Source organism: Calonectris borealis, chromosome 33, assembly GCF_964195595.1.
Source record: "Calonectris borealis chromosome 33, bCalBor7.hap1.2, whole genome shotgun sequence".
In the NCBI taxonomy this organism is placed as follows: domain Eukaryota; kingdom Metazoa; phylum Chordata; class Aves; order Procellariiformes; family Procellariidae; genus Calonectris; species Calonectris borealis.
The window spans coordinates 889,868-908,497 of record NC_134344.1 but is presented as its reverse complement, the minus strand read 5'-3'; the positions used below and the strand labels follow the sequence as shown (position 1 = coordinate 908,497).

The 18,630-nt window shown below is 50.9% G+C and overlaps 2 protein-coding genes and 13 non-coding genes across 15 annotated transcripts in view; 5 read left to right on the top strand and 10 right to left on the bottom strand.

Moving 5' to 3' along the window:
• Positions 1-18,630, top strand: part of LOC142074149 (uncharacterized) — a 158,577-nt gene that overhangs the window by 52,274 nt on the left and 87,673 nt on the right. The gene's annotated exons all lie outside the window — the stretch shown is intronic.
• On the bottom strand, positions 1,967-2,039 carry TRNAK-CUU (transfer RNA lysine (anticodon CUU)). The gene has a single exon. It is a non-coding gene; the product is annotated as a tRNA-Lys (tRNA).
• On the bottom strand, positions 4,468-4,540 carry TRNAK-CUU (transfer RNA lysine (anticodon CUU)). Its single transcript has one exon. It is a non-coding gene; the product is annotated as a tRNA-Lys (tRNA).
• On the bottom strand, positions 4,844-4,915 carry TRNAE-CUC (transfer RNA glutamic acid (anticodon CUC)). The gene has a single exon. It is a non-coding gene; the product is annotated as a tRNA-Glu (tRNA).
• Positions 7,013-7,085, bottom strand: TRNAV-AAC (transfer RNA valine (anticodon AAC)). Its single transcript has one exon. It is a non-coding gene; the product is annotated as a tRNA-Val (tRNA).
• Positions 7,606-7,678, bottom strand: TRNAV-CAC (transfer RNA valine (anticodon CAC)). The gene has a single exon. It is a non-coding gene; the product is annotated as a tRNA-Val (tRNA).
• TRNAV-AAC (transfer RNA valine (anticodon AAC)) lies at positions 8,184-8,256 on the bottom strand. Its single transcript has one exon. It is a non-coding gene; the product is annotated as a tRNA-Val (tRNA).
• TRNAE-UUC (transfer RNA glutamic acid (anticodon UUC)) lies at positions 8,545-8,616 on the bottom strand. Its single transcript has one exon. It is a non-coding gene; the product is annotated as a tRNA-Glu (tRNA).
• TRNAE-UUC (transfer RNA glutamic acid (anticodon UUC)) lies at positions 8,827-8,898 on the top strand. The gene has a single exon. It is a non-coding gene; the product is annotated as a tRNA-Glu (tRNA).
• On the bottom strand, positions 9,391-9,463 carry TRNAV-CAC (transfer RNA valine (anticodon CAC)). The gene has a single exon. It is a non-coding gene; the product is annotated as a tRNA-Val (tRNA).
• TRNAK-CUU (transfer RNA lysine (anticodon CUU)) lies at positions 9,849-9,921 on the top strand. The gene has a single exon. It is a non-coding gene; the product is annotated as a tRNA-Lys (tRNA).
• TRNAL-CAA (transfer RNA leucine (anticodon CAA)) lies at positions 10,085-10,192 on the top strand. Its single transcript has 2 exons — positions 10,085-10,122; positions 10,147-10,192. It is a non-coding gene; the product is annotated as a tRNA-Leu (tRNA).
• LOC142074170 (E3 ubiquitin-protein ligase TRIM39-like) lies at positions 10,421-18,342 on the bottom strand. Its single transcript, XM_075134662.1, has 6 exons — positions 17,780-18,342; positions 16,698-16,793; positions 15,756-15,986; positions 15,018-15,040; positions 14,172-14,287; positions 10,421-13,564 (listed from the first exon to the last, which is right to left on the bottom strand). Exons 1-6 carry the CDS (start codon positions 18,197-18,199, stop codon positions 13,050-13,052), a joined length of 1,401 nt encoding a protein of 466 aa, XP_074990763.1. The 5' UTR covers positions 18,200-18,342; the 3' UTR covers positions 10,421-13,049.
• On the top strand, positions 10,593-10,665 carry TRNAV-CAC (transfer RNA valine (anticodon CAC)). The gene has a single exon. It is a non-coding gene; the product is annotated as a tRNA-Val (tRNA).
• Positions 11,092-11,163, bottom strand: TRNAE-CUC (transfer RNA glutamic acid (anticodon CUC)). The gene has a single exon. It is a non-coding gene; the product is annotated as a tRNA-Glu (tRNA).

The following is an 18,630-nucleotide window of genomic DNA, read 5'->3' as shown; positions in this document are numbered from 1 at the left end:
TGGACCGCGTAGCCCGGATCCTGCCCCCGTGGCAAGCTAGTCTGTGGGGTCCTCATCCCACTCTTCGTTGCAGAGGTCCGTCTCGCAGCAGGAATACCGGGATGTCAGGCGGGATTCTGCATCCGATGCCCGTTCTCGGCCGCAGTTCATCGCGGAGGTGCAACCTTGCTGGTAATAGAGGGTCACCTTCCCTGCAGGGGTGGTGGGCAGAGGGGGATCATGGTTAGGAGAAAGCAGCGCTAAGCTAATAAAAATCAGCGGTGGACTTTGAAGTTACCAGGTGAGAAACCAGCCCCTTAAGTAGCACACCCAAATGAAGTCACACCTTGCTTGCTTTAATTAATAGCTAAATGAGGCACGTGCACACACAGGCAAAACTCACCTGGCTTCTTTGGGAGATAGAGTCTCTCCTTCGTCTGAAAGGGACTTTTTTTTAGCCATACATAGGGCAACCTCCACCAAGAGAAGGAATTTGGCCCCTTGCGTTAGCCCTTTCCCCCATTGCATCCTCATTCATTCCGCAAATCGGTTTGGTTTTCCAACGACAAGGACAACCCCCGCCGAACCGAAGGAAACACATGGGTTTGCCCCCCCCCCACTACCTACCCAGGGAGGTTTTAATGACGGCACATTTCTCTCTCCGCTCACAAGTCGTTTCATTCGCTCCCCGGAAACATCCGACGAAGGGGATCTTGTACTTGCAGACTTTGCATTGAAGAGCCTCAACTGCAGCAACAGAAGAGGCAATGGACTTGGGGCTCTGCAGAGCCACGAAGAGGCAATGAACTTCTGCAGAGCCATGGGGGATTTGGCTTCAAACACCCCTACGACAAGATGGGGGTAACCCCAGAGAAGACGTAGAGCCCACCAAGGAAGGGACCAAGCGTCACCTTCACTAAGAGACCTGGTAATGAGAGCCCTCATCTGTAGGGGAGAGGCAGATGATGCCCATGGACACTTCTTGGCAGAGCTTTGCAGACAGACCTTGGGTGAACAAACCAAATTAGAGACCCACGGAGAACAAATGTGGATGTGGGCTCTGGGGTGGGGTTCATCCACAGCAAGACCATCACAACAGCTCCCTGGGGCAGAGCAGGTGCACATCTAACCCAGGATCCAGCAACCTACAGCTGAAGCTCCTGGCCTAGAGGAGCTTCTCTTTGGATCCAATAGCTTCCCCGGGAAAAAGTCGTTTTCTTTCAAGTAACGATGAAAACAGTTGCAGAGATTTCCCTCCACCGACTGTAGACCCAGAGCAGAGGACACCCAGCTCAGATGGCAGCAACAACACTGCAGACACCACGAGCTTGGCAAGACACATCCAACCACCACCAGATATTCCCCTGCCCTTTATTAAATCCCACTAATAAAGTGGGATTTTAATAAATAAATCCCATTAAAGCCCAAATTTATTTAACTGTGACCCTCCACTTACCGACTCCGATGCACAGGACAAGGGCCAGCCCCACGAAGAGCAGCTTCATCTTGGGAAAGGGGACAGATCCTGACCTCCCAGCCGCACCTCAGCCCAGCACAGGGTTACCTATGAATGAGAACGGCTCAGGTGGTTTATTAATCCCTGTAACGAGTTTCCTCAGTCATCAGCCTTCTAGCAGGGGAAAAAGCAATCGGGCAAAAACCTCACAGTACAGATGCTTGTGATGTCCCTTTTGGGGCAAAACAAGTAGAGAAACTTGAAGAACATTGTTAGACAATCCTCCAGCACCTTAAAAAGCTGGAATACGGGCAATTCCACCTTTCTGCTCCATTAATTTTAACAGCCATGCTTTCATGGCAGAACTCTCCCGAGTGAATAAAATGATCTATGAGAAAAAAAAACCCCACATTTCTTTATTTCCTAAGATGCTTCCACCTCTTGCTTAGACGTAGCACCGGCAATTGTCTGTACCCAGAAGCAGGCAGGTTTGGGCAAATAAAGAGGAAAAAAAAAAAAACAAACCTTGAACGCCCAACGTGGGGCTCGAACCCACGACCCTGAGATTAAGAGTCTCATGCTCTACCGACTGAGCTAGCCGGGCTGCCAAAATCCTCTATTTCCACTATTTTTCCCTCATCGAAAGTATAAATTTGATGCTGATTTAGAAAAACGCCCAGTTTTATGAGGATAAAAATAGGGGTATTCAAATCAGTGGAAGCTCTTCCCTGGGAGACTTAAGAGGGTGCGTTGGGATGGTGTCAGCGGACACGAAACGCGGAGGGAAGACACCAGAAAAGTCCCAAAGCAAAACCCCAAGAGAGGGTCCCTTACCAGACTCTGCTTTCCCCTCCGAGGTCCCAGCATCCACCGGCCACGCGTCCCCGCTGCCTTTATTCCTCTCCTGCGCTTGGGCTGACCCAGGACCTGAACGACCTCGGAGTCCGCGAGGGATATTGTTTGGTGGGAACAATGCTTCTGCGTGCACCTGGGCAAACACGGCTCCGCACCGAGCCCCGGCAGATCTTCCAGGGCATGGAGTCATTCATTACACGGGTGAGTCTACAGGCTCTCAGGTCCTTTAACCATCCTTTGTGCAGAGAAACCCCCCCAGCTCCCAACTTTGAAGTCAACCCGGGGTTAACTCTGCAGGAAAGACCCAAACAGGCAGATTTTATGGACCTATGAGTAAGCCCGTAGCCCTTCTCTGCTTGTGGAGGCGACACCTTCACAAGTCCCCTTTTGAGACCAGCTAATTTGGGGTTTCCTCCACAAATAGCACCAAGAACAGGGGTAGAAGGGTGTGCCTCACCCCATTTGGGGGTCCTGCTAAAAATCAATGCTCCCTCCTCCCTTCTCTGCCCCCCTCCCTGTTCAGCATCGTGTTTAATCACCCTGATTAACAAGTTGAGCCTCAGACCGGGAAAGCACTACACCGCGCTTCTCTCCAGAGTTTGTACCAGGACATGTTTGGTCCCATGCAAGGACCCAACCCTCTGGGAACTTGCTCTTTGTTTCTGGCTGCCTGGAGGAGTTGAGCTTGGCTCCACGCTTGAGAAAGCGTGGGTACCATCTGTATTTGTGCTGCCAGCACAAAACCAGCTGCACAAACATTGTGTTGGGTTGGTACGGGTGAAGCCAAAGGACTTGGAACTAACTCGAAGCAGGTAGGTAGGTTTCTTGGAATCATGTCCTAATTAAACATGTCATTCCTTAAGGCCATAACCATGCAGCTTAAACCCTCCAGAAAAGCGATCTGACTGTGGACACCAGCCTCCACGCTCTGTTACGAGCCATATTTTCTCAAGCACGTGTGGTCGATGAGTTGTGTTGGTTCTTGGAGCACTTCTTGTAGCATTAAGCAAGCGTCCACCCATGGGGGTTGTCAACTGGCTTTCAGCTCCCTGTGTCCCATCAAGGCCACGGCACAAGCTGGTTTGCTCCATACGGAGTAATGGATTGCAGCTTTGCCATCCATCTATGTTTTAAAGGAAGCCAACGACCCTGGTCTGCAGGAGCCTTTGGCTTGAAGGGGTATGGGAAGAGCATGTTTTGGCTATTCCAGGTCCCACACATGGAGCAGCTCAGCTGAGGGAAAGGTTGGATGAGAAAATCGAACCGAGAAAAATACAGGCAAGGAGGGGAAAAGAATGGGAAGTGCTGAAACTCTTTTCTCTTATGCAAAGTCCTACTTGCAAGCTTAGGAGAAATGGGCTCCGGGAGGAGGTGAATGTTTCCCAGTCCTTGTTTTTTGAGTCTCTCCTCTGCTCCATGAAAAATTGCACCCAGTGGGATAAATCAGTGTGATTAAATATGATGCTGAACAGGGAGGGGGGTGGAGAAGGGAGGAGGGAGGGCTTGCTTTTTGTCAGGACCCCCAAATGGGATGAGGCACATCCTTCTACCCCTGTTATTGGTGCTATTTCTGGAGGAAACCCCAACTGTTTGCCCTACTCTTACATGTGGTGCATCCTCTGCTGTTGAGCAAAAGGCTTTGGTCTAAACCAAAAGGGATGCTCTCAATCTGTGGTATTAAACATAAGAAAATAGGGTATTAATTTTTTTTTTTCTGTATTTAGAATCATTGTGCTGTAAACTGAAGAATGGGGATTTCTTGGGATTTATCAGGCACTTTGGTACAGCAGGTAACACCCTGCTGTTCACTGGGGGTTGGATTTGCTCCTATTTATTACCTAGTTCCAACCTGGAGAGGTTTACACGGCTCAAAGACTGCATAAAGCAATAATAAATAACGTAATGTTAGGGCTTGAGACGAGAGCAAGTGGGAGTCACTCTGCAATACTCGAGGTTGAAGGAGAATTTAAAACAGAGACGAATGATGGGAAAGGTGAGAAAGGCAGCAGCTAAAAAGGCATCTTTCCTCCTCTCAGAGAAAGGGAAGGCCACCCTGACTCCCATATGACACTGGATTTCTTGGGAGACGCAGCTCCTTCCCCTCTCTTTCCCGTGACAACTGTCCTGCGTGAAACTGCCCTAAAATTTTTGCGAGGAAGGCGGGGAAAAAAAAGCAGCGCCCAACGTGGGGCTCGAACCCACGACCCTGAGATTAAGAGTCTCATGCTCTACCGACTGAGCTAGCCGGGCTGGAGGAGAAGAAGGGATGGGGCACCTTCTGACCATCAGCCCAGATGCAGGTGGTGCAAGGGCAGGGGGGGACTTTGGGGGGGATTCGTCTCCGGAGAGAGGATTCAGCCAGAAAAGCTCCAGACCGGCAGGTCGGTTTTGTTTCTCCCGGGGGAGCGCCAAGTCCCCTTTGGTCTGCATCCAGCCAGACTCTGCACCCACGACCGGGGAGGGCTGGGCCACCGGGCTGCGGGGGAGGGAGTCGGGATGCTCCGCATTGAGCTAAATTTAAAGAAAAAAAACCAAAACAGTAAAAAACCATCTTTCCCTGACCGGGAATCGAACCCGGGCCGCAGCGGTGAGAGCGCCGAATCCTAACCACTAGACCACCAGGGAGCCGCGGGAGGGCTTTTCCCCCCGGATATAACGCCAGGTACGGGGGGCACAAAAGATTTGGGTTGCGCTTGGTGTGCAGGAGGGTCTCTGCGTGTTTTCCTCCTCCTTCCTTTAGCAGCTAAACGGTAAAATCCTCCCAAGCCAACAGGTCCTGCGATTTATCTTCTGCTGCCATCCAGCGGTCTGCCCTTCTCGGTGGCTTCTCCAACACCTGGGAGTCCTGAAGTTACTCCAGAAAGGTTTTGCAGCCACCAAATGGCTTTTTCCCCCCCTCCTCCTGGGGACACGCTGTCCCCAAACACATGGGGTTTCTCTCTGCTCCCATCAGAACTGGAAGGTCTTCCCGACTTTCCAGCTGCTGGATTCATCTCAGTGGATTCAACTGGGTGGAAAACACCCCAGAAGCCACAAGTTCCTCCATTTCTTGGGTGTGATATAAGGGTGAAAAAGAGCAGATTACTGGCATCTCAGTAGCTCTATAAAAAATATGCAGAGCTGTGGATGATGTTGCTGCAAGGGGATCAGTCTGATCCCTGGGATTCATGAGAATTTCAAACCATTTACTGATTTTTCCTGACTTTTAGGCATCTTTCCCATGTTTGAACACACTTCAGTCATTACACAGGCCTCTTTCTCCAACTACTGTGCACAGATCTCCTAATTTTACAGGGAAGCCTCCGTTTTCAGAAGAGATTCCCTTCAACTCCTAACATGCCACACTACAGGTAACGTTATATTGGCACATATCTGCAAGCGGAATAGAAATAAGACTGGCGGAGGATGAAAACAGTTCAGCAGAAAAAGTGCTGCAGTTTCCCTTGCCAGGCTCTTTATATCTGAGTTTCTGGAAGAATGGAAATATGAACAGCAAAGAGCTTTAACAAAAGCTACATGGCGATGTAGGTCAGCAGAGATGGAGCAAGGAGGGGAAAGCCCAGATTTAATGACAGTGGGTTGTGCTCCAGAGAGTTAATTGAATGTGGAGCCTGAGATTTTGGCTGTTATTCTAGGTCACGTCCCAAGAACAAATAATTCCATCCAGAAGCAGGAATGCATGACTGCAAAGTCTCCCCCTCCAGGCAGTCTTATTTTTTCAGCTCATTCGTGGGATGAATGAATGCAAAATGTGTTGGGGGGGGGAAGGGAACAAAGGCATTGCTTGGTTTTGAGCACAGCAGAATCGCCTCTTTGGGTACAACATCCAGGAATGGAGCTGAGCCATGAGACAAGCATGGGAAGAAACTCAACCTGGGCAAGGATGGGAGAGTGAAGATGCAAGAGGAAGAATTGAGAAATATTTAAGTAACACTTAAGTGAAAGAAATAGCAGCATCCCAGGAACGAAGCCAGTGTCATGCAGGGACAGCACCAAATTATTCATCACCATGCAGCAGAAAAACTCAACCCTCTTAGCATATAACCCCCAGTGCTGGATAAATCCCACCTTGGGTTCTATATTCAGGGTCTGTCCCATGGTACCTGAGTGAGGGTGGGAGGCAGGGCTGAAGGCAAGCTGGGAACGCAGCCCATGGGATGAATCATCAGGCTCCATGGCCATACACAGATGCTCCTCCAAAGCAGCTTGCAAAAGGGTGAAAAACTCCAGGACTGAGCTTAAATAGAGCCCTGGACCATGGGCAGAGGGTGGGGGGTCCCAGGTGGGGCTGTTCAGGGCCGTTAATGCTCATTAGTGCCCTCAGTTGGGTAGTTGGTCTTTCCACTTTAGGAAGAAGATCTGCTGGTCCCCACGGGTACGGCAGCATCGCTCTGTGTGAGCTCAGGATGAGACAGCACAGTCGTCTTTATCTCTGTCTAAATGGGTGACGGAAAAGAGATGGGATCTGATGAAGCAGCAGGGTGTAAATGCAAATTATTCCTCCCTATCCATGTAGAAAGCAAAAGCCAAAAATCATGGACATAAAAGAAGCGCTGGGATGAAACAGTCGTCCCATCCCCTCCATATGTAGGTGGTCTCAGGTTCAAAACCACCCCAAAATAACCAGTAAATTAAATCTCAAAGAGCACACGGGTGTCCTGTATAAGTTGCAGAGAGGGGTGGAAAAGGGTAGAGAAGGGGGGAAAAAAAACCTAAAAATGATGTTTCTGCCTGGTTTCGAACCAGGGACCTTTCGCGTGTTAGGCGAACGTGATAACCACTACACTACAGAAACCTGGAGATGCCCCTCCTGGGGGTCATATTGGGGGGAATTCAGAATAAAGGTGGTTTCATTAATTTTCCCCATCCCCACATCCGTTTGCCCTTTTTTTTTTCCTTCTTCCGACTCTTCTTTTTTTTCCCCTCGTCTTCCAAGACCAACAACCACAAAAACTTCTCCCTCCCCCTTTGCCAACACCCATCCAGGCCACCCTTCTCCATCATCTCTCGAGGGTCCTCAAAGCAATGGACACAACCAAGGGAAAACCAACGCCTGCTGCTTTTCACAGCCAGAGGGAATTCCCCAAGGAAAAATGCTTTTTAAGGCAGGAAACGCACCATGAAGATGTCTTCCCCAGAGAGACCCCAAAAACGAGTCGAGTCTCCAGCCATCGCTTTGCAAGGGGCAGGGACAAGGTCCCTTCTCCGCTTGGCCAACCCACAGCTAAATGACACTCTGGTGTCACCGTCCCCACTCAGAATGACCCAACTCCTTTGATATTTGCAAGAGAGGGAGGGAAAAACGATAAAAAGGATGTTTCTGCCCGGTTTCGAACCGGGGACCTTTCGCGTGTGAGGCGAACGTGATAACCACTACACTACAGAAACGGGGTGAATTGGGGGGTTCGCACCATACCTGCAATAGGGTGAACCCCATTTCCCTCGGTGGGTGCTCCCAAGCACCCCAAACCCTTCTGCCCTCAAAACCGGGCAGAAACAGCCTCATATTTTTCCCGAAAAGACAAAAAAAACCCCAGCCATTTGCTTCTGCTGCCCCATCCAGAGACAACGCATTCGTGCCCCGATCGGGCGTTTCACCTGGTCTGGTTTTGGGTCGGGTTCCTCCACGATAAAGCCCAAGGGAAGGAAAAGGCCTCAGTTCTCTGGCTGAGTATGAATGCATTTTTTGCAAGGATCAGAGCATTTATACGAGTATTATCCATATATTTAAAGTTACATATATAGGTGTGCATCGTGGTATGGAAAATAAGGTTTCCCTGCGCTGACAGCCCTTCTCGCCTCTTGATTTCCAGCCCCGTGTTTTGCTGAAGGGCGTAAATGAGTGAAAAATCAAGAAGGTGCTTTAAAAACGCCCAAAAAAGGCCAAAAGGGGTGTTTCTGCCTGGTTTCGAACCAGGGACCTTTCGCGTGTTAGGCGAACGTGATAACCACTACACTACAGAAACGCGATGTGGGATCCTGGGGGTGACCCACTCGTGACAGCATGGACCCAGGGCTCCACCTCCACCTTCTCCCAGCTCCTTTTCTATCAAAATTCTCCTCAAATTTGCTGTTAGCATTAGGAAATGACTATTTTTTGTAGCCATCCACACTCGGGGTATGAGGAAGAAGAGGGAGAGGATGGGGAGCAGGGGACCGCTGCCCACACCGACGTGCAGAGAGGTCCTGCGACACCCCCGGGGAGGAAAAATAATGATTTTTAAAGAATTTGCTTTTTTTCCTAGAAAGAAACTTTCCCTGACCGGGAATCGAACCCGGGCCACGGCGGTGAAAGCGCCGGATCCTAGCCACTAGACCACCAGGGAGAGCCGGTTTGGGAAAAAACAAATGGTTTTAATTAATTTAGCTATTTTTTTAAATATTCGTTTTGTTATTTTTAATTAATTTTGCTATCTTTGATTAAATCTGCGGCCGGAGCAAAGCAGCTCCTGTTGGACTGCTGGGAGGCGGACACTTTGGGGGCTAAATGTGCAGAGATAAAAGATGAGATAGGTAAAATTTGGGTAGTTATCAGCTCCCTGGTGGTCTAGTGGCTAGGATTCGGCGCTTTCACCGCCGCGGCCCGGGTTCGATTCCCGGTCAGGGAAATACAAATTAACATTTTGGTAAAATGCAGCTGAATTTCCCATCTCTGCTGGATTTCTGCCTTTCTCTGGAAATTAACAGGCGATTCCAAATCCGTGGAAGATTAAAGCAGTCGAGCTGTTTCTATAAGAATAATATTCCTATGGTCTGGTGGGACTCAATTTGGGAGAGCGCTTACTCTGCTTCCCCCCCATATTGGGGGACACAGATGCTTTAACGGATTCTTGCACATTCCTACCCAAAAAGGACATTTGTCCCCAGAGCGGGGGAACAGGAGCAGCAATGCATCCATGACAGGGCAAGACTCCAGACTACACTGACCCCCGCTTGTCACCATGTCCCTGGGGAAAATATTAATGCATAGACTAAAATAAATCTCCCCCTGCAACTTGGGCTGTAAATAGATATTTTTGCAACCGCGGCCATTCTAAAGTTTGGAGGAAAATCCATCCACAAAGCTCGTGGAAAGGAATAAAAATGAAAATATTTCGGGCTGTTTCTGCCCGGTTTCGAACCGGGGACCTTTCGCGTGTGAGGCGAACGTGATAACCACTACACTACAGAAACCCGCCACGGCCCCTTGAAGGGCTCCCTCTGCCCTCACCTTCCGCCCCATCCTTAACCCCTTTTTGGTACCAAAACACGCGTGGAAGACAAAAAAAAAAAAAAAAAGACCGTTTCCACGGAATTCACGCAGAACGCCGCCTTCCTGCTGCTATTATTTATAGCGCGAAACGTTTCATAGCGGCTTATCCCCGGTTTTAATGGCAGGACCAAAAAAAATCCCATAAATTTGCATAAATGCCAAAATTGCATCGCAGGATCTGGGTGGGGAGGTTTTTCAGCCTTTCCAACAAATCTCTCTGCTGTTCCGCCCCATTCCCGGCCCGAGCACGGGCTGAAACCACCAGAATCCCGCACCAAAATGAGGACAGAAAGGCGTTTTTGCAGGGCCCGGCTAGCTCAGTCGGTAGAGCATGAGACTCTTAATCTCAGGGTCGTGGGTTCGAGCCCCACGTTGGGCGCTTGGTTTTTTTCCCACGCTACCACGACTCAGCTGAAAATAATTCCCGACTGCTCCCCACCCCCCGCTGACAATCACCACGAAACCCCAAAAGACAATAAAAAAATAAAAATACTTAATTTTTAGCATCGCTGTATTCCCTTTTCTGGCCAAAACTCATCACCGTCAGGATGGCCGAGTGGTCTAAGGCGCCAGACTCAAGGCTCTGCCTTCCTGCAGTTGGGAATTCTGGTCTCCGTGTGGAGGCGTGGGTTCAAATCCCACTCCTGACAGGTGCTCTTTTTTGTGGGGCTCATTCCTACAAAAAAAGCTCATTTTCCGCTTTGCACCGCTCCCTCCGGCCGAAACCACCCCAGCGCTGTGTGATTATTTGGCAAAAATTGATTAAATTGGTGTTTTGTGGCAGCGATGGAGCGAGTGCAGAAGGCCTCGTTTCCCTTCTTTTTTTGCCGAATTCAGGCTTTTTTTTTTGCCCTTCTGGGTGGTGAAACCAGCTTGGTTTCTTGAAATCAGCCCAACGGCCCCAAAAAATCAGGTGGGTTTTGGAACAGGCCTTGAAGGAGGAGATTTTGGAGGGTGGCGGAGTCCGAGCTGGGCAGGGCGGAATGTGCAGGCAGGGTGCAGGCAGGGTGCCGGCAGAGTGCGGGCAGGCAGGCGAGAGCTGCCAGGAGCGTTTCTGTAGTGTAGTGGTTATCACGTTCGCCTCACACGCGAAAGGTCCCCGGTTCGAAACCGGGCAGAAACACTTAATTATTCCTTTTTTCCCCCCTTTTTTTTTTTAATTTTATTTTTTATTCTTACTTTTTTTTTTTTTTTTTTTGCAAAAATACCACCTTTCCAATTTCTCCCGGGTTTTTTGCACGGTTTGGCTAAATATCCCTCGCTGCTACCCATATTAAACAAAAATTCTAAATAGTAAATAACAAAATTAATAAATAATAGCTATTGCTAAATAAAAGAAGTGAGGCTGGGCTGCACCAACCTGCCAACTACCTTTGGGGATGCCCGGCTGCTGTGTTAGGTTGGAGGGGACATCCTGCCGAGGGAGGTGTGCATGTGTGGAAAGGTACAGGAACAAAAAGAGGAGGTAAGGAGTGTTTCTAGGGGGGTGCCTTGTTATAATATGAAAAGCTTTTTCCCCAAAAAAAAAAGGGGTCGGGAGAGGGGCATCTTCCCTGACCGGGAATCGAACCCGGGCCGCGGCGGTGAGAGCGCCGAATCCTAACCACTAGACCACCAGGGAGACCGCACACAACTCATCGCACGCTGCTGGATCGCAGGCAGGACCAATTATTGCCTTTCTTTGACCTGTTTCCCGTTTATTTTCGGTCCCTTACCCCTGTCCTCACCGCACCCTCCACCTCATCCCCTCATCGCTGCAGCTCAAGCAGTCCCAGCAGCCAGCCCATGGCTCTCCTTTGGAGAACGGCAGCATTTCCCGGCCGCCCAGCGATCAGATTTACTCACATCCAGGTGATTCTTGGAGGAAAAGGACACCCCGGGGCACGGCACAACAGCAAGGGCCACCCCTTGCTCCCCTTGCACGCAGCTTGTTACTGGGAACCAGTTTGGAGTTGCTCATCTTGGACGTGCTCTCCCTGGGGCGCACCGCCTCGCTGTTGCACGACGAGAAGCGCTGGCTGTGCTGCTCGCGCTGCGAATTCTCCTGCATATGCAAAACGAACAAGCAGGGCTGTTCTCTGCATGCAAAAAAAAATATTAATTGTGGGGCGTGCGGCAGCTTCCAGAAGGGTTTTGCATACGCTGGGTGTGCGGAGACCTGCGCGAACATCTTCCATCATCTGCTGCTACTTGGGGCCAAGCTCCTGAAATGCATTTTGGCTCCTAACTATGATTTAAGGACCGAACCTCTTGGGAGTTTAAGCAGAAGCACTCTCGCGTGGTGCAGGAATGGTTGTCGCTAACATAAGACCTTGCTCTGCCCAGCTGGGGATTTCGCAGAAGTTCCCGTTTGCTGCCCTTGAAGTGCCAGGGCGAAATAACCACAAGACCAGGCTGCAAAGGAGGCAATTTCTTATTCTCATTTCCACAGTTTGCATTCGGCAGCTGAGGCAAGCAAAGCTTTTCAAGCAATCAAAAGCACATCCGTACAATCGGTTTGGATATCTGAAAACGCTGACTCCAGCCACTGGGAAATGCTCCCGTGAGCACCCTCCATCCCTCCTGGGCTCCTCTTTACGCCCCCAAATATCCATGAGGCAACAGCTCAGCCCGAAGCTGTGGCTCAATACGAGGTTAAAGCCGACTCTGCCTGGGGAAGGATTTATTTCTCTTGGTTTTAGGCATCTACAGGAGACACGTCTCCGTCCCATCTAATCGATCTGGGCTCCCTCTGTAATCAGAGGAGAGAAGTAAATACTCCCGCACGCAGTTGTCAAGCCATTTCTAGATGAGATAAATTAAAATTTGCCACCGTTCTCCACCGACCCTGGAGGGACCGTCAGCCTGAATGGCTGCGTATGGAGCCCATACCACCTCCGAAGGTGAGGACATCACACAGCACTAAGCGTCGATCCAACCCCAGGGACGCAGGTACTTCTGATGATTTAAAGCACCTTTCCACCAGATCAGGTCTTGCCTATCTCGCCCCGGGGTTAAATTATTACCACCTTGTCAGAGACCGCATAAAACCTGAAGCCAGCGTGAAGTCCTCCAGGTTTTTGCATCGTCGTCCACAGCTCGGTCGCGCAGCTGAAAGCTCGGTGAGCCAAAAAAAGGGTCCAGCAACCAGCGGGGATGCATGACCAGTCGGAGAGGGTGGAGGGAGAGAAACCGGGAACCGGCTCAGCGCGTGTTCGGCTCGGTTCTATCCCTGTCCTCCGACAGAGAGGGTTTTGGAAGGGGTTTATGGGCATGGACGCACCAGGGCAGCATCACCAGCAAAGCCACCTGATGACAGAGCAGTGGAGTTTTTTTGGGGGTCCAGCAGAGCAGCCCCCCTCCTCTACAAGCTCTGAACCAACCGATGCTTCTTGCTGACGTAAATGATGGCAAAAAGAGAATTTTTCATCCCGGACAGTACATTCTTCATGCTCCCAAAAGCCATCTCCAGGGTGATGAGCCCCCGCGGTCTCCCCGGATCCCGGCGAGTGCTGTCCCATGGCAGGGTCAGGGGGAGAGCGTGAACTGGCACCCCCTCCCCAGGCAGAGCAGGGGGAGGATTTGCTCCCCTGCGAAGGACGTCGGGGGGTAGGTGAAGATCGGTGCCTCGTTCTTGGAATCGAAAAATGCCACTCGCCCCGCCTCGTAATCCAGGTAAATCCCAATCACTTTGGGGGCAGCGAGGAGGGAGATGGGGATGGTGGGACAGGTGAGAGCCTGGTACTGGCTCCCACACTGCCCCACCGCCCAGATCCCCACCTTGGGGTTGACGCTGATCCGTCCCTTCCTCCTCACCGACTCCTTGGCCACCCCAACAGCCCAGGCTTCCCCATCGCCCACCTCCACCTCCCAGTAATGCCTCCCCGCCCTGAAACCCTCGCAACCCAGGACGCAGCGAGAGGAGTCAAAACGCTTGGGGTTGTCGGGTACGGGCTGGCGGGTGTCTTCCCATCTCACGCGCTTGCGATCCTCGGATAGGAGGAGCCGGGGATGCGCCGTCTCTGGATCCAGCGTCAAACTTACTGAGGACAGGGAGAAGATGAGCGTCACAAGCTGAGCTCAAAGGCATCAGGGTCACCTTTTCCCCATCTTCCCCCAGTTTAACCTTGGGATGCTCCAGCTCCTGGAGCAGAGCAGGAATGGTTTTATGCCCACGAGCAAGATCGGAAGAGTAGAAGAGACGGCTGCATGAAGGGAGCTTGGTCTAGAGTGAAAATAAGGCTTTCAAGCGTGAATATTTTTGCTGGGAGTCTCCACGCCATTGAAAAGAGGAAAGAAAGCCTCAGGTGTCCCATGACTTCCCTTTTTTAAGTTCCCGTGGGGAAATATTTGCCGTTTTCACCTTTGGTCTCGTTCTCCAAAGGTGACGTTGACCCTACGTGAGGTCCCACAGCACCCCAACACTCACCGTGCTCCCCGAGCTCTGCCAGGAGGCAAACTCGTCCTCTCTCATATAATCAACGAGAGTAATTGCTTCTTGCTATGCTAATACGGCTACAGCTCTGCAGGGCGTGTTGGAAGTATCTCTCCATTTCACCTGGACTTCTCCCACCTAGCTGAGATCTCCTTCTTAGATCTGCTGCAGACCTAGCACGACCTCAAACCCCCTCCTCCCCAGTTCCTCTGTACCTTGAAATTTCATCAGCATCTCCTTGAGGGCAATATTTTTCTGAAGAAGACCGGTGGGTTTCTCTCCCGGCTCAGGCGACGTCTCTGCTGGTTTCTGGGCACCGTCCTTCTCGAGCCTGGAAAGGAGGAAGACCTTTCTAATGATTCTTCCTTCACTCATAATTGTCATTATGCGCTGACCGATTTTCAACTGGGATTTCTTACAAAGAAATAAGTAATAGTAGGACTAGAGCGAAGGCTTGGTCCTAGGGCATTAATGAGCTCCCAGAGAAGGGTCTGCTGACCCAGGGTACGTATCAAACACCGGCCAAGGGTCCCTGGACGGTAAAGGCTTTCTGTCATGACCAGTAGCACTCAACAACAAGGTGCAACGCAGGCGATAAAAAATGCCTTTCCTTGCCCGCTTTTGTCTTTCCAATAACCCACCTTCTCGATTCCGTGTCCAAAGAGGACACGAAGAGGTCTGTTCTAGGGGTGGAAGTTCGTACTGGATTCCCTTCCACCCGGATGCACTCCTTGGTGTTTAAACACCCGTATATTCTTAGCTGCTCCTTGCTATTTTTGATGGGCTCACAAGGGCAGGGAGTGAAAGCTCAGCCCTCCAGGAGTTTCGGATGGACTATAGAGAAGAAGAGCTGGAGGTACCATCATCCCATCTGATACCTTTCCTTGGTCTTCAGCATCCTACTTGGACCTTTTTGCGGTATCCTAGTTGTCTCCTATACGTCTATACAGTCCCTAGCATACGGGGATCACAAGTGGCTGGGGTTTCAGAGTCCATCAGTGTCACCACCGTAGAGATAAACAACATTAACGTCGCAAGAACACGTGAAAGGAGCTGCAAACCTGCTCAAGATGTTTCTGCTGTCCTACAAGGGAAAGAGGAGAGAAGGAGCGTTAGGTCAGAGCAAAGTCAGGCTGATAGTAAACACCAAGTGGCTACCGTAGGGCTGTGGGGTGGCCTTGGGCAACTCAAGGCCCGGCTCTGTCTAAATTATGGGTCTAAAATGAGTCCCTTAATACTAATCTGCCTGCGCAGCGTTTGCAGATCTGCTGGGGAGTTAGGTGAGGTCATGGCAACATCACTTAATGAGCAGCTCGTTGTAGTCATCTGCCACCACCTTTCATGTCCCTACTCTTCCAGTATGGGCGTTATTACTCTTAATGCACATCACTGCTTCAGCGTATTTGAATGTTTTAAATCAGGAGTTAACCAGAGCCCGGAGGTGGGTTCAGGTGATGGGTTTGGATGACGACCTAAAGGCGAGATGAGGGCCTGTTGTTTCTCCACTGCGGACGAAGGAACTTGGACACTTGTTTTGGGTGTAGACAGGTACAACCAGATGGATGAATCCCATGGCCATGTAAATGGACAGTGATTTAAACAGATTGTGGTTGATTTAAAATATTCAAGTGGGCAGTTGGGCCATGCTTGTGATCATTGAAGAAAATAATTTAAAAAAAAAAAAAAAAAGCTTTGAAAGATACATTTTAAAAGGAGTATTTAGAATTAATTTGACTCCTGGACCGGTGACACCAGTGGTGTTCAAGGCCAATGGTCTTCAGAGGGGCCTGAGGTCTCACCTGCAGGAATTCACATGCTGGCTGCTGGCACTTCTCCTCCAGTTCACAGATCTGCTTGCCAACGGAGGAGATCTCCTCCAAGAGCCTGTTGATGTTCTCCTCCTGTCTCCTCATGATTTCCTGGTCCAGCTTTGCCAGCCGGTCCAAGAGGAGACGTTCCTGTCCCTCCACAAACTGGTGCAGCTCCTTGACTTCAGACACAACCTTCTGCCTCTCCCTTTCCACTTGTTCCTGCAACGAGAACCCACGCACGCAAGGAGAGGCAGGGCTGGGGACAGAAATGGTCGAGAAAAATTGCAGCGGAGCTGATTTAACGCGATGACTTCTAACACAGCCATAAATTCCAGTGCCCGTTGCAGGGCAGAGGAATAATTAAGACTTTTTTTTTTTTTGTTGTTATTTCTAGGCTGATGTTGCTGGCAAAGGACATTTTCCATGGACTGTAATCTTTGTACCCAAAAATGCTCCAGACCTTTGAACAGCAAGGGAAGATACAAAATAAAACCATAAACAGATTAGTCAGCGAAAGTGGTCAGGGAAAGGGAAAACGAGGCAAAAAAGAAGGGATCGGGTGATTCCCATTTTCTGTATGTATTAATAGGGGGGATCTGGGAACGTCCCCCACTTGTGAACAAACCGAGGAAGAAAAAGATCAACAATAACCTGGCGAAATCCAACACATGCTCCCAGCCTGCTAAGGCGTATAAGGAGCAGAAGAGATGGGGAAAATGGGAGCATCCTTTAATCTACCACGGGGACAGGCTGTCACCACTGCCCGGACTGAATTGCAACGGAGAGGACATCGCCGAACGTGCGCAAGGGACCGTGGAGATGTGATCTTTGGCCATGGCACATCTCGTGTCTCCACATCCGTCACCATGGCCAAAGGCACAACCGAAAGGAAAGGGAGAAAGTCATCGCCGCTCAGGGGTAGACACTTACGAGGAAGTTCAGGCTTTTCCCTTCCTCGGCCATTTTCAGCCCCAGCAGCTTTTCTCTCCTGTCCTTCAGGATCTGCACGTGAGCCTGGAATTTCTCCTGAGTGGAGAAGAAACATCTCGTTGGTGTGTTTTCTTCCTTTGGCTAGCCCGTCTTTCTACCCTCATCCCACCTATCCAGGTCTATCTCCTACAAACTCAGATTCTTCCCTGGTTAATAACACAATAATCTGGCTCTGGGAATTCATAAACGCTGATTTCTGGGAGAGCAGGGCAGCCAGAACAGGTCGTTTTCTCCAACAACCAGGGTGAAATTCATGGCATAGATTGGAAAAGACTCAGGCAAAGGACCAAAAGCAGCGGTCAAGGAGCTTTAAATGACTGGAGAGACCCTGCTGGCATCTGCTCAGGTTCAGCCTGTCCTCAGTGCCGACCCAAAACTTATAAGTTTGGGCTCTTTGCTCAGTTCAGCTGCCAAGGAATGTGCTTTTGGTCACAACCTCGAAGCCTGGATGGGACATTCAAGCCAGTTTATGGTGGGGAGACCATACCCCCCCCATCACCCTTGCGCGATGAGGCCGGAGCTACATCACACATCTGCGGCGAGAGCAAATTTTTCTTCCCGCCTTCAGCGAAATCAGTTTTCACGTGCACGCGGTGAAACTGGAGCCCAGACCATCGACGTGCTGGAAAACCCGACCCTGCCTCGCACACCAGCGCCGTAAGACCAAATTCTGTCCTGTACATCTACCTGCAGCATCTCCTGCACCCCAAATGTCCAAGACAGCATAACTGACCCTGCTTTGAGCAGGAGGTTGGGTTAGATGATCTCCTGGGCTCCTTTCCAGCACGATTTATACGAGGACACCGTGATGATATGGAAATGACAAGGCAGTGGGGGTGACCAGCAATGTAAACGAGGGGGAGCAGAGGGGTGGCTGTAATCCAATGCTCACGCCGCGACGCAGAAAACATTGAAAAGGGTAGAAATCCGGATATCTGCAAGCAGAGCAACCCACAGGGCAGCTCCCAGAGCCATTCCCCTCCTCCTCCCTCATCCCCACGCCACGCACGGAGACCTCCCACCTTGTCCTCCTCCGCAGCCTCCTCGATGGGGACCACGGCGTGGACCCGGTGAGCCTGGGACTCTCTGCAAACCAGGCAGATGGGGGTCTGATCCTCCTCGCAGAAGAGTTTGAGAGCTTCTTGGTGCTTCTCGCACAGCTTTTCCCCCCCCGCCCCTCCTTTGGCCGCCTGCAAGCTCAGCCGTTTGGCTATCTCGATGATTTTTGCCAGCTCCCGGTTGGGTCTCAGGTTTCTCTGCGGGGCCGTCTCTTTGCACCGAGGGCAGGCGAAATTCTCCTCGGCTTCCTCCCAGCAACGGGTGATGCACGCCCGGCAGAAGTTGTGACCGCAATGGATTGAGACGGGGTCTTGGAAGAAACCCAAGCAGATGGAGCAGGAGGCTTCATCGCGGAAACTTTCGGCAGGGCTGTCTGTAGCCATGGTCTTGGTGGAGAGAATGACGGGGTAGCTTTCGTTTTCCGCCCCGGCTGGTCTTGCCCGTCGGCTGCTCCCTTTCCTGCAGGTGTCTCGGGCCCCGAGGGAGGTGAAAGCGAGCGGCGGAGGAGTTTCGTTGCTGAGATGCACCAGGTTTTTTCCGGGTCGCGACCCGCTGCCGAGCAAAACTCTGCGCTGAGCAGCTGCAGAGGGGAAGGGAAAATCCCCCTCTCCCCAGGGACCCCGGTGGGTTGAAAAGAGATTTAAATGGAAAATAAACGTCCTTTGTAATTACAGGCTTCTTAGAGATTCACCCGCAGCTTCTGCGTGACACCCCCTCCCCAAAAAAATACCCGGGCAAATAGAGGGGGTAACCCCTGCCCCAAGCCTCCCCGTGGGGTCTGGCACCCAGAAACCGTCCTGGTTTCGTTGCTCAT